Source organism: Eurosta solidaginis, chromosome 5 (genome assembly GCF_040869045.1).
Source record: "Eurosta solidaginis isolate ZX-2024a chromosome 5, ASM4086904v1, whole genome shotgun sequence".
Lineage (NCBI taxonomy): Eukaryota > Metazoa > Arthropoda > Insecta > Diptera > Tephritidae > Eurosta > Eurosta solidaginis.
This window is the reverse complement of record NC_090323.1, coordinates 26,384,854-26,399,334: the sequence shown is the minus strand read 5'-3', so window position 1 is coordinate 26,399,334 and position 14,481 is coordinate 26,384,854. Positions and strand designations below refer to the sequence as shown.

Below are 14,481 nucleotides of genomic sequence, written 5' to 3'. Positions count from 1 at the left end.
GTTTTTGGTTTTCCGGCTTTTATTTCGGTTACTCGCTTCTTAAAGCATGAGTCATTCGTTTGGAAAACAATATGAAAAACCCTCGGAAAATAATTGTCAAAAACCAATGCGAATTTCGAGCGACCTATAACTTAAACCTTGCTTGGCCAAAATTGATTAGCCTGCAAAACAGCATACTCAAAACAAGTCAGAAAAAAAAAATGTGAAAATGCTCTTGAGTTTTTTCGTTGAATTATCGAAAGTAAAAAAGGAGCTTTTAATTGTCTAAATTTGATGAAAATCGACACTGCTATTTTTATGCTCGCTGGTGTATGAACGAATAGATGACTACCGAATTTTGATACAAGAGCTGCTTAATTTTTTCAAGTAACGTAAGCCAAATATATCTCGACATATCAATGTACCATTTTACCGAAAGACCAAAGATATATATGAATACAAAAGTGTGTGTACATGTGTTTGTAATTTATATCCGATGAGTATGCACTTCTACACCAATTTTTGCTGGACTACTCGAGCAATTAAAAACGCTTGAAGTGGCACACTGATGCAAATAAAATAAAAAAGGGCAACTGTGTTTATGTGTATTTATATGTGGCTCCTTTCGGCATACACTTGAGTGAGAAAAATGCTTAAATAATAAAAGAGGTAAATTGCATGAGTTAAAAAAAAAACTACAATAACAATGAAATATGATGATCATAAAAGCTCTCAAAAATATTTTAATTGCGAATAATGGTAATGCGAAGGATGAGCAAACAAAAAAGTGTTTCAATTTAAAGGGGAAATATTAAATAAAATTTGTTAAAAGAAAGAAGAAAAATTCGAGTGAGAAAAAATTGTTTAACAGGCATCATCATTAATGTTTCGGGCGCTTCCTTTTTGAATTTGTAGCGGCATGTGGATTGATGCATGAGTGCATATCTGTAGAAGTCACACACACATATGTAAGCATGCACGTATACATATGTACTTCCAATTATTTATGCGTAGTGTGACTAAAGCCAAATTTCGCTACATTTAATTTTATAGTTTGCAGCATTACAAAAAGTACGAAGCTGTGATGCGTGTCGGATATTTATTTAAAAATATTTGGTTGGCTGACTTCATATAATTGCTTTTTGTTACTTTATTGCAAGCTAAAATGTACATTCGATTCTATAACGAATTCAGCTTACTAATTACACAATTATGCAAAGAAATATTGGGAAAGAAGGGGAGTACCGCCACATTGAAAACGTCATCAAATGTCGTCTAATGAGAAGTTGAATACGTATACAATTTTTTTTTTGTTTGTTTTTTTTTTTTTTATTTTCAGTGCTTACAGAAAGCTCTTTGAAATCAAAATTTTGCGAACTTTGTATAACTATATTAAACTAAAAATTTTTTTGTTATTTTACCGTCCTTTGTGGGTTTGAATTGAGCTCATGGCCTTAAAAATAACTTTATGTCATTATTTTTATAATGATATACTTTTTTTTTTTATTAAACATTTTTTAAATTATTATTTAAGAATTCATGAGCCTAACACCGGCTTAGAATAACTGAATATTCCATTATTATGTTTTTCTAATAGAAACTGAAAAGAGAGAAAGAAATATTTACTGGCATATTGCGATGGTACCATTTCGAAAACCGCCACGTAATCATCACCAGGCAATTTCGTAATGTTTTCAAAGGTTTCACCGAGATTCGAACCGCGAATCACATGGTGAAACTGCAGTTGCCTTAACCACTAGGCTATCCGCTTGTATTTGTTTCCTTGCTTTATATAGTTGATACAATTTTTTAAAATTCGAATAGAGGAAAAAAAAAATTTAAGGCAACTGCCATATCACGTTGCATGGATCCATTTAGGGAGCTGGTATTGTTGTTGTTGTTGTATTAACGATAAAGACACTCCCCAAAGGTTTTGCCTTGTTCCTCGGCAGTGGGTTTGATAAACACTCGAAGTGTATATCTGCCATTAGTAAACAGCTTATCAGTTAAAACTCATCTGCTTTGCAGCTGCCGTTCGGAGATAGCGTTAAATACGCAAGTTTGTTTGTACGAAAACTAAAATGGAGAACGAATAAAATTCGAAGAGAAAGTCGGCTTAAATTTCTCCGAAGGCAAATTGCTCTCAGAATAGTTTTTATAAAGAACGAATGATTTTCGTTAGTTAGGTTAGGTTAGGTTAGGTGGTAGCTGCCCTGATAAGGATAGCTGATTTGGACAACACGTTGGTCCGTTGTGATACCACATACACCAAAAATAACGGTAACCTAGATCTAGCTACTTAGAGAATCGTTGGGTAGCAACGATAAAGCTCCAAATGATACCGAGTTCAACTTTGGATAAATCCTCGGGAGATCCAAGTGAGTCGCGACCGAAGTACATTCGCCTAGCTCTGGCAAAAGCTGGGCAATCAAGCATAAAGTAATTTGGTGATTCCACCTCATCATCCTCCATACAGCTGCAGCAGGATGGAGTTTCCAGTATATTGGGCCGTACTGCATGGACACCCATGGGTCAGTGCCTTGTCAAAACCCCAATGACCATTGATAGGTGAGCCTTAGTGAACCCAATTATTTCAGCAGACCTCCTGCCATCCACTTTCGGCCAGAAAGATCTTGCTACCCTGCAAAACGTGGTGTCCGCCCAGCGTTTGCTGAGCTGACTCAGGCTTGCTGGAGGAACAATCCACAGCTGGCCAGCTGGATCCCGAAATCTCTACAGCCATCTTCATCCGGTTCAGTTGCACCGATGCGGGCTAAGAGATCCGATTGACAGTTACCTGGGATATCACTATGGCCCGGGACCCAGATAAGCTTAATTGTAAAATAATTCGATGCAATCATAAGCGAGGTCAGGCACATCCAGACCACCCTCGATCGCAGTGTAGTTGAGCTCAAGGCCTTGAAAGTCGCTTGGCTATCAGAGTAGATGTTATATTCCCTAACCGTAATAGCACTGGATAGAATTGCATCCACCGCATCCTTAATCGCAGCAACTTTCGCTTGGAATACACTGCAGTGATCAGCCAACTTAAACTTGCGGCTTACATCTAGCTCTTGGCAGTTATCGGCATACAAAATTCCGTTCTGTCCGGGATAAAGTCGAAACTGGTAAGAAGGCTAGAGTGTCCGCAGTCAGAAAGCCCATATCCCATATCACGAAGCCTGACCAACGAACTTTCGTCAGTGACTAGCAGAGCAAATTTTTCTTCAATGAACGGAAATAGGTTCTTCTCACAGTGCTAGTTGTCTGTTATAGAACTAAAAAGATTTTTCGCCAGAACGTAACTTAATTGAGGCGGATCTGTACCAACTGGAACGTTAGATTCCAGTCGGTGGCCGATACTAAAGATACCAAGGTATCCACATGTACTCACAGCGTTTACAGCTGAAACCAGAGTACAGTCACATTTCCCGCGCAAATTAAGAGTTGAGCGCTTAAATTTATTAGCTGGAGTCTATAAAAATGGTAGCAGTCGATAAACTTGGTGTCCGAAGTACTGGCTACATTGCTGGGCAGCACGCTTTCGTGGTTTGCACGATGTAAGAAGTGTTTCTCCAGGCCCATCTGCAAAGGATATGCGTGACAGTGATTTTTCCGTATTTTCACAGACCAGCCTACAGCTGAAACCAAAGCTGACAGGAACGAAACTTCTAGTGATAATGGTAGAAGACTGTACACTTTCTTTAAAAGCGCAATATAGACTTGAAAGATGTCGCCATCATGCTGGCGAGGTGACGAGAATAAAAATATCGATAATAAAATAAGTGGACAATTTATTCTCATCATTATAGAAGCCTTCAGAATAACTGCGCGGTAAACTGTGAGCTTAGCATCGCCATTGAAGGCCAAACAAACATATTGCTCGAAGTTAAAGGCCTGCCAGCTGGCAGCTCTGAATCCAGGCAAGAAATGTTTCCTCATGGCACGTAAAACACACTAAATATTTCATTCCAACGTGCTCCATACAATTTTCTCATCTTAACCTTGACCATATTGAAACAAAACTTTATCGTGAGATGATGTGGATGTAAGATTTCGATACAATGTATCGGCTAGATAGAGAGGTGCTGCTTTCAAGACAACGTCAATATTTCACCTTGATGTCCTGGAAATTTCTTGTTTCTGCAATGTCATCCGGCGGCGAAATAAAGACATAATAATGGAGCCATAAAAGGAATGAAAATAAGCTATTGCTAGTTAATTACTTTTGATTTCAGACATGAAAAACGCCTTTCGTTATATTCGATAGTAATTATAAGGAAAATATGACTTTTTTCTTGGAAATTTTTTATAAGTCCTTGGGGATATAATTATCACGCACGTGATAATTTAACAGCAGCGGGTAGGACTCAATATAACACACATATAGGTACAAAAAATGTCTGAAGTAATCCTGCAGGAAAGGCGATGTGTTTGCGATGCATCCTGAACTAGTCGATGGGGATCATGCAATAATATTAAATTTGGACCCTTTATATTAAACGAGCGGTCCCTTCTTCGTGCGAGGTTATACTATGAAGGGAGTAATAAGTGGAGTTAAAGGTATATCCGCATAGGTATGAAAAGAGGCAGACAGAAGCTTTCTACACGAAAAGGCATATAAAAGTAATAAGAAAATTTATAGCAAATTCCGTATTGCAACTATGTGATGTTATGGTCACAACGCTCAGAATTTCACGGAATGTTTAGGTACTTATATGGGCAAAACTCTCAAAAAATAGGGAACACATATACTGCCCTAACTCAGAGATCTGTTAACAGATAAATCGAAAGTTGTTGATGTGGAAACGGGAGCTGGCATCTATGTGAGCTTTTCAGGCAGAAGTCCATGCAGAAGAAGTTTGCAGTAGTGAATTTCTAAGAAGAGGCTTTTACGTGAGGAGTGTCCTCATTATGTCAGACACCCCGGCAGCTCTACGTGCCTTGCAGTCTTAAAAAATTATTTCTAAGCTACTCGTTGAATGATGGATGAAAGAGACTCCAACACCGAATGATCTAGGATCCAGAAACAAAGTATTGGTAAGATGGATTTCCGAGCATCAGAGACTTGAAGTTAATGAGCAGCGTGCTATAGCACCATTCCATGGTCCAGAGCGCTTCAGTGGATTCACAAATATTAGGCAAACTATAAGTAACTGAGAAACAATGCAGTACAGGCAATACTGGATTGAATGTCCAGGGCAACAACAAGCCAAATTGTTTATACTCACAGCAATGAGATTATCAACCAAACTCATTAATTCAAGCAGAGAGGACCTACGAACTTTCACTCCGTACTATACTCAGGATTGACTATAACAATATAAAAAACATAAACAAAATAAAATAACAATTGACATCAAAACAAACATTCATAAAAACATTGTTTACATACATTATTTTGCGCGCCTTCACTGCTCAACGCCGAGTTTTGTACTGTCCGTCTCTTTGTTATCAAATGTCGGTATGAGCTCGCGCAATTATCGATGTCCGTCTTGTTGTTCATTCTTATGCTGGTCGATGTGTTAATTATATGCAGCATTTCCAGTGTAAATCTTTTGTTATAATTGGTTTTTTGTTGGAGTATAGTCGCTTTCTCAAAGTCTGGAAAATGGTTCTTCGTTGCACAGTGTGTCATTAATGCTGTTTTTGGTTAAATTTTCATGGCAATATTTAAAGTCGGTTTTATGTTGCGCTAGTCGAGATTTTCATTTTGCTTTCGTTGTTCCCACATAAATGTTACAGCATGATTCTGTTTTGGGGATATAATTATCACGCACGTGATAATTTAACAGCAGTGGGTAGGACTCAATATAACACACATATAGGTACAAAAAATGTCTGAAGTAATCCTGCAGGAAAGGCGATGTGTTTGCGATGCATCCTGAACTAGTCGATGGGGATCATGCAATAATATTAAATTTGGACCCTTTATATTAAACGAGCGGTCCCTTCTTCGTGCGAGGTTATACTATGAAGGGAGTAATAAGTTGAGTTAAAGGTATATCCGCATAGGTATGAAAAGAGGCAGACAGAAGCTTTCTACACGAAAAGGCATATAAAAGTAATAAGAAAATTTATAGCAAATTCCGTATTGCAACTATGTGATGTTATGGTCACAACGCTCAGAATTTCACGGAATGTTTAGGTACTTATATGGGCAAAACTCTCAAAAAATAGGGAACACATATACTGCCCTAACTCAGAGATCTGTTAACAGATAAATCGAAAGTTGTTGATGTGGAAACGGGAGCTGGCATCTATGTGAGCTTTTCAGGCAGAAGTCCATGCAGAAGAAGTTTGCAGTAGTGAATTTCTAAGAAGAGGCTTTTACGTGAGGAGTGTCCTCATTATGTCAGACACCCCGGCAGCTCTACGTGCCTTGCAGTCTTAAAAAATTATTTCTAAGCTACTCGTTGAATGATGGATGAAAGAGACTCCAACACCGAATGATCTAGGATCCAGAAACAAAGTATTGTTAAGATGGATTTCCGAGCATCAGAGACTTGAAGTTAATGAGCAGCGTGCTATAGCACCATTCCATGGTCCAGAGCGCTTCAGTGGATTCACAAATATTAGGCAAACTATAAGTAACTGAGAAACAATGCAGTACAGGCAATACTGGATTGAATGTCCAGGGCAACAACAAGCCAAATTGTTTATACTCACAGCAATGAGATTATCAACCAAACTCATTAATTCAAGCAGAGAGGACCTACGAACTTTCACTCGGTACTATAAAGAACATATGATTGGTTTTCGCTAGATCAAATATGACCACAAGGATGACACTAGCAATGAAAACGGCCTGTCATACAACGTCAGACGCGTTTGTCATCCGTTTTGACTACAAATTGACAATTGACTAATAAGTGAGGACAGCTATTGCCCACGGTATAGCAAATTTGACATTACACATTCATTTGGTAATTTATTTTTGTTTGCCAAAAGGCTTCCTATCAACTTCGAGTAAGTAATGTGACGTAATGGGAACACTTTTGACCCCAACTGCACAGCGGGTCAGCTTGAGGCAGTTTTTGATATCAGTCATTTTGACCAAGTGAAAACCAAGCATAAGTTTTATCTATCCGATACATAAGTCTATCACCCCTGTTAGCTGAAGCATGAAACGCCGGTTCAAATTCTCTGTGAAAGCGTCGCTCTGGCAGAGCAAAGATTCTCCCATTTAATCACTGCGTGATATAAAGTAAAAAGCCTGAACAGTTACTTAAATGCATTAAAAGCCTACAAGTACAATAATAGGCTGAAATATCAAGGTCGGAGTGCATCGAGGTCTAATAATATATATAATAATAATGTTTATCGTTATCTGCTTCATAAAAAACTGATGAGTCGTCTCGATAACTTTTCGATAATATTTCGATGGAGTTTTTTTTAGAATTGGTTACAGTCTGATAACAAATTGACACATTTTTGATAACAAGTCGATAAATGTTTGCTAACGAATCGATAACTTTTCGATAGTACATCAATAAAAAACAAAGAACTCGTCCATAAAAATCGGTAACTCGGGTAAAGCTTTTGTTATCGATATCAAATTTATAACATATTGATAACAAATCGATAACTCAAATATGTTTACACATAAAAGAAATAACTAAACCATTTTCCAAGAACGAAGTAAAAGGTAACATTTTCAAGTTAAGACAAGTTTGGCAGTATCTCGTTTTGCTCAAAGAATGCAGTCAGCATAAGCAGTCGCTGTAAGCAGCCTATACCTAAAATTTCCTGCAGTGCTTTTTACTATATAAATCAAGCTCATATGTATGTATGTGCGTAAGTACATTTACCTGTGTAATTGCATGAAACATATGTTTATTTATTTGTAGCACTTTTAATGGTATTTGTTAACAACAAATACCTCATATTTAATGTTTCAATAATAACTTAATTATATTGTACGACGTGGCGTATACGCAACATTATGTTATTATGCCACACAACGCGCGTATGTATGTACATACAAATACATACATATACAAATACACATACATACATATGCACCAATTCATATCTGGCTATGTAAATAAGTATTTACGAAGGTAAACTTATTTATATTTACCAACGATAGCCAAGCCAGACGTGCCGTATGTGCGTAAATGTAAATATGTACATACTCGTATATGTTTATGCTGTAAGAGAAGACCAACAAGCCTTAGGCTGCATGTGCCGCAGTTTATTTAATGAATAAATAAATGAGTCAATAATGACATTGCTGTCTGCATATACATATATAAGTATGTATAAATGCATATACGTATGTATATACATAAGGAAGTAATATGTATATGACATTACCTCTATCGAGGCCCGTTTCTGATTGTGAATTTGTGAGCGTAGTATGCGACACGTGTTTATTGTAATTAGTTGTAAAAGCTTTGGTATATATAAATATATATATTAGACAGGGTCGATTTATTAACCAATATCACGCCATCGATTTTTCGATAGGATTTGGGCTCAGGAAAAAAAGTTCCACTACGCTTACCCAAATAAATAATTTTCGAGCCTGCGAAATTTAATTTTTTTTTACTTTTTTTCGACTTTGATTTTTAAGGGTTTTTTCACGACCTACTAAAAAAATTTTCATTTGATTGTAAAATTTTCATGTATAAAAAAATATATTTTTTTATTATAAGTTTTAAGCGACCTTTCCTTTTTAAATAAATAATTTTCTTGCCGACTTGAGGTCCAAGTTTTGTAAATACAAATTCAAAAATTGTTAAATTTTTCAATATATTTTGGTTACCTACTGTAACCGTCTTCAGGATTGACTATAACAATATAAAAAACATAAACAAAATAAAATAACAATTGACATCAAAACAAACATTCATAAAAACATTGTTTACATACATTATTTTGCGCGCCTTCACTGCTCAACGCCGAGTTTTGTACTGTCCGTCTCTTTGTTATCAAATGTCGGTATGAGCTCGCGCAATTATCGATGTCCGTCTTGTTGTTCATTCTTATGCTGGTCGATGTGTTAATTATATGCAGCATTTCCAGTGTAAATCTTTTGTTATAATTGGTTTTTTGTTGGAGTATAGTCGCTTTCTCAAAGTCTGGAAAATGGTTCTTCGTTGCACAGTGTGTCATTAATGCTGTTTTTGGTTAAATTTTCATGGCAATATTTAAAGTCGGTTTTATGTTGCGCTAGTCGAGATTTTCATTTTGCTTTCGTTGTTCCCACATAAATGTTACTGCATGATTCTGTTTTGTTTCCATTACAAGGGATTTTATAGACAATATTACTTTTTTCTGTTTTAGGAATTTTGGATTTCGTTTTGTTTAAAATATTTTTCAATGTGTTTATTGGTTTGTGAGCTATCTTCACCTTTTCTCTATTATAGCAGTCTGATTTTGCTAGACGCTCTGATAATTTTGGTACATATGCTAGCGATTTGAATATTTCTGTTTTTCGGATTCACGTTGACTCGTCTGTGATAAACTTCTTTTGATTAAGGCTTTGATAACATTGTCAGGAAAGTCACTCTTTAATATTAATTTAATTTCTTCTTTTATTCCCGTGTGGTAAGTGTCGTCTGATATTTGTAACATACGTCGTATACAGCCCATTGCTGTATTCATTGTCATCTGTTTTGGATGTTTTTAATAAAACTTGATGATTCGTCACTTGAGCTTTAATTGGTTTCCTCGTCGAATAATAATTATGTCAAGATAAGGCAATTTTCAGTCGTCCTCGAGTTCTGTTGTGAATTTTATATATTTGTCAAATGAATTTAATGCGTCAAGTGTACTTTTTGCATCATTTTCATTAATAATATCGAATAGGTCGTCCACATATTTGGTAATGCATCTTGGTGTTCTAGTCAATTTTGTAGTTGTATCTTCCAATAATTCCTCCATTATGATCTATATTGGACCTCAAGCCGGCAAGAAAATTATTTATATTTTATTTTCCAAAAACTGTTATCGGCAACGTTTTTAGCGGATATTTTTCGGTGGGGCAGAGTATACATATGAAAATATTTTTAGTAGGTCATGAAAGAAACCTTAAAAATCAAAGTCGAAAAAAAGTAAAAAAAAAAAAAAATTAAATTTCGCAGGCTCAAAATTTATAATTTTTTTGGGTAAGCGTAGTGGAACTTTTTTTTCTGAGCCCAAATCCTATCGAAAAATCAATGGCGCGGTATCGGTTAACTTTCTTCCATACAAATCGACCCACCCTAACATATATGTATCTTTAAAGATAAATTAAATTTGACTGACTAACGCTTACTTTTGCATATACAAATGTAAAAAATGAAAAATATTTTCTGGTATATATAAACTTCTATAAGCAACATAACTTTGATTGAAGATAAACTTTATAAACAAGCTGCATTTGTTTCTGCTTATTTTTCCAGATATCCACAAATTCTCTCATAAAAATAAGATATATTACTTTTGTTTAAAGCTTTTAGTCGTTGTAGCCTACCTGTCGTAGCTGGGATGCCAATTGCTAATATAAAATTTAATATAATAGCACAAACTAATATGCGTTTGATACTCGAATTTCTCTGAAAATCTGAGCTCATGTAGCGCTTGGCCATTTTTTGTTGTTTTGAAAATTTACCTGGAAAGAATTAGAAGAAATTGCGGTTAAATAAAGTACTTTCAATGAATAAAAAATTGCAGTTTTTATTTTTAATTTTTTCATCAATAAGTTAATTTTCTTTTGTATTTCTGATAAATAGCAATTCAATTAGAAAAGTCTTTTCTTCAATTAGAAATATTTTGGGGGGTCACCACTCAGAATCTCACACAGTACTTCATCAAGAAGTGTTCTGAAATGCAAAGAAGCATTAGAAAAACTTCGCTCAGGCCGGACTAAACATCTTTACTGGGTTCCCGGCCATGAAGGCATAGAAGGTAACGAAAAGGCCGATGAGTTGGCATAGGAGGGTGCAACATTCGCTGAGTCGATGATAGACCTCCCAATCAGTTTGGGAGAAATCAAAAGGAACAGGAGTTGCATATGATCTATCAATCAGGAAAGGCGTGGACAAAAGCGCGGAGCTGCAAAATTTCTAAGATCATGTGCAAAACCTACGATATTAGACTCACAAAGTGGCTCATATCTCTGAAGAGAGAAGACTTTAGGTTTACGATAGTTTTAATGAAGACGCAAACTCCATTTGAAGACGCAACGACCAAACTGAAAATACTTATCAAAAACCAGGACCTATGTTATAAAAAACTCCGTCCTCTTGGAAAATACTAGAAGCTTCCTAGGACGTAAGCCAATTGCTGCTTCTAGATCTGACAGCTGTATCACTCCTAATAGCTGGAGTCCTAGCCTGGCAAGTGCAGGGCGCGAGCACAGAACGTGCTCGATCGTTTCCTCCTCCAACCCGCATTTCCTACATCTGCTATCATTGACCAAGCCTAATTTAAAGGCATGTGACGCCAGAAGGCAGTGTCCAATCAGAATACCCGTCATGAGTATACAGTCCTCTCTTTTTAATGATAGAAGCAACTGTGTTAGTCTAAGGTTGTAAGACCTACACATAATCTTCGACAGTTTACAGCCCAGCGCTTGAACCCATATGCCCTGGAACCCAATAGAGATATATGCTTCTCCCCGTCCCGATTCTCTTCAGAGACTGCTTACACTCTAACACGCATTTAGATGCTGTGATATGCGAGATTATTGCCTTAATTGCTGCTTGACTGTCAATATAAAAGTTAACACGGTTTCAGCTTAAGCTATTCTCTTCCAGGGTTTCTACTGCTTTGGTTACGGATAGAATTTCCGCTTGGAAAACGCTACAGTAATCCGGCAGCCTGTGGGATCCGCTTATTTCCGGATCAGCACACTATACCGCAGACCCTACTCCTTCCACTACTTTAGAACCATCGGTGTACAAATGTATCGCCTCGTCCGCCATTTGCGCACCCTTGCGCCAACCGTCCACCTCTATTGTGGCCTTAAGATCTCCCTCGAAGCGCAGATAGGGAATCATGTAGTCTGTTCGTCTTGTGATTGATGACGCGATATTATTATGGCCATATGGTCGGCGATCAAGCTGCTCTGAAGCACCGAGCCTGGTTGCGGTCGTTAACGCTTTGTTCTTTGCTACCAGGTCTACAGGTGGAATGTGCAGAATGGCATACAGTGCAACCGCCGGGGTTGTTTTCAGGGCTCCCATAATGCTGAGCATCGATAGTCTGCATATCCCCTCTAATTTTTTGAGGTGTGTTGTTTTTTGTGTGGCCTTCCACCAAACAAGAACTCCATAGTATAGAATAGGGCTTACAATCGCTGTAAAAACCCAATGAGAAAGAGGGGGCGAAAGGCCCCACGTACACCCCAGGATTCTTTTACATGCATAGAGTGCCGTTGAGACCTTCTTGACCCTCTCCTCCACGTTGAGCTTCCATGACAGCTTACTGTCTAGGATGATTCCTAGATATTTTGTGCAAGGTTTCTCCTGTAAGGTCACCCCTCCTAACTTAGGCCTGGCCCAATTTGGGACCTTGTACCTCTTTGTAAACAAGACCATATCCGTCTTCTCCGCATTGACTTTCAACCCGACATTAGATTCCCAGGTATAAATATTCCGAAGCGCCCGATCCATCAAAGAAATAATCGTTGGAAGGCACTTTCCACTTATGACAATTGCAACGTCATCTGCGTAAGCCGTAAGTTTTACGGGTCCCTCATCGATTTGGCTGAGCAGTTGGTTGATGACCAGCGCCCACAGCAGAGGTGATAGCACCCCTCCCTGCGGCGTGCCCCTGCCCACTGATTTCGTGGCCTCGTACAATCCCCGTTGTGATGTAATCTTTCTGCAATTTAACATGCAGCCGATCCATCTGATAAGGCTGGATGTACTTTAATGTAATTAAAACCATTCACAATCGGCAATTTTGCAACATTATTGAAAGCGCCGGCAATGTCCAAGAAGACGCCTAGAGCATACTCCTTATATTCCAGGGATTTCTCTATGCTTATTACCACCCTATGCAATGCGGTGTCTACCGACTTGCCTTTGGTGTACGTATGCTGTGTTTTGGAGAGCAGCTTTTCATCCACGTTGGACTTTATGTACACATCTATCAGCCTCTCAAAGGTTTTGAGCAGAACTGATGTTAAACTAATGGGTCTATAGTCTTTGGGATACACGTGACCGATCTTCCCCGCCTTTGGCAGAAAAGCTACACGAGCAATTCTCCAAGAGTGCGGTACATGATTCAGTCTTATGTACCCATCGAATATTATTTTAAGCCATTCCACGACCGCCCTACTTGAGACTTGTAGCATGGCCGGGAATATACCATCTGGGCCCGGCGATTTAAACTTAGAATACGTCTTCACTGCCCACTCGATCTTGGTATTGGTCACCAAGCCCGGCACTACTAGCTCCGTGAACGAAGTATGAGTGATGTCTGCTGGCTCTTCTATACCGTCTCCCGATGGGAAATGTGTATCGAGAAGCACCTCAAGGGACTCCTCACTATTACGTGACCATTCCCCGTTCTCTTTCTTTATTAGTCCCTGGACTATGTTTCCCTTTGCTAGGACTTTTTTCAACCGTGCTGTTTCGCTGGAGCATTCTATGTCCGTCCAGAAACTTTTCCATGAGTTTCTCTTCGCCCTGGTAATTTCACATTTGTAGATCCTCAGTAGATCCCTGTACTCGTCCCGACACGCTTCGCTTTCCGCGGTCTTTGCAAGCTTAAACATTTCTTTTACCTGTCTTCTTAGAAGACTCAGCTCATTGCTCCACAATGGCGGCTTTGCTTTTCCTCTGAATCTTCTTAGAGGGCAAGCTTTGTTATACGCAGTCATAAGCGTCCTTGCGTCCTTGTTAGGAATTCATTCGACTCCTCCAGTTCCTCTACATTAGCAACCTCTTTGGGTTGTCCCAGTTTTCGCAAAATACTCTAGATAGAATAATATATGCTAGTTCTCTGATCATTGACGTGGGTGATGAGATACCGTTCTTGTGGATTAGGCAGAGCAAATTGAACCTCCAATTTCTGTTCAAACGATCGTCTATCTGGTCTTGTTTTGAATAGCTTTTGAGGCTTATTCTTTAAGAACTCTGATCCAGCCAACCTGAACAAATCGATCGGCAGTCCTTCGTTTTCCTGCGTTTTGTAATTTTTTGCCTAGATATTGGCATTCTCTCTACTTCATCTGGTATTAAGGTATTGGATTCGCCTTCCCTCTAGCTTTATAGCAATGATGAAAAATGTTCCCTTGTTTATTCTTGCAGGGAATTTCCTACATCCTGACAAATTTCGTCATCCGCAGCTCTTGATGGTATAAAATTCTTTTCAGTCATTTTTGAATATTGCATTTTTTGTTCATATTTGCCTTTGAGTTGGATGAATAGACGTTTTCTTAAATTAAAAAACCTAAAATCATCAAGGTTGGCTGTTCAAAACTACTAGAATTCAAAACGTTTAGGTACGTAATAGGGGACGTGTATGATTTTGAAGATTATTTTAAAATTTATTACCAAAAAC

General features: G+C 37.9%; 1 protein-coding gene across 1 annotated transcript in view; it reads right to left on the bottom strand.

Annotated features, from left to right (window-relative positions):
* Positions 1 to 14,481, bottom strand: part of LOC137254050 (uncharacterized) — a 151,175-nt gene that overhangs the window by 32,426 nt on the left and 104,268 nt on the right. Inside the window, exon 2 of the mRNA XM_067791732.1 lies at positions 10,442 to 10,579. Coding sequence (XP_067647833.1) covers positions 10,442 to 10,556 — 115 coding nt within the window. The 5' untranslated portion in view covers positions 10,557 to 10,579. The remainder of the gene's footprint in view (positions 1 to 10,441; positions 10,580 to 14,481) is intronic.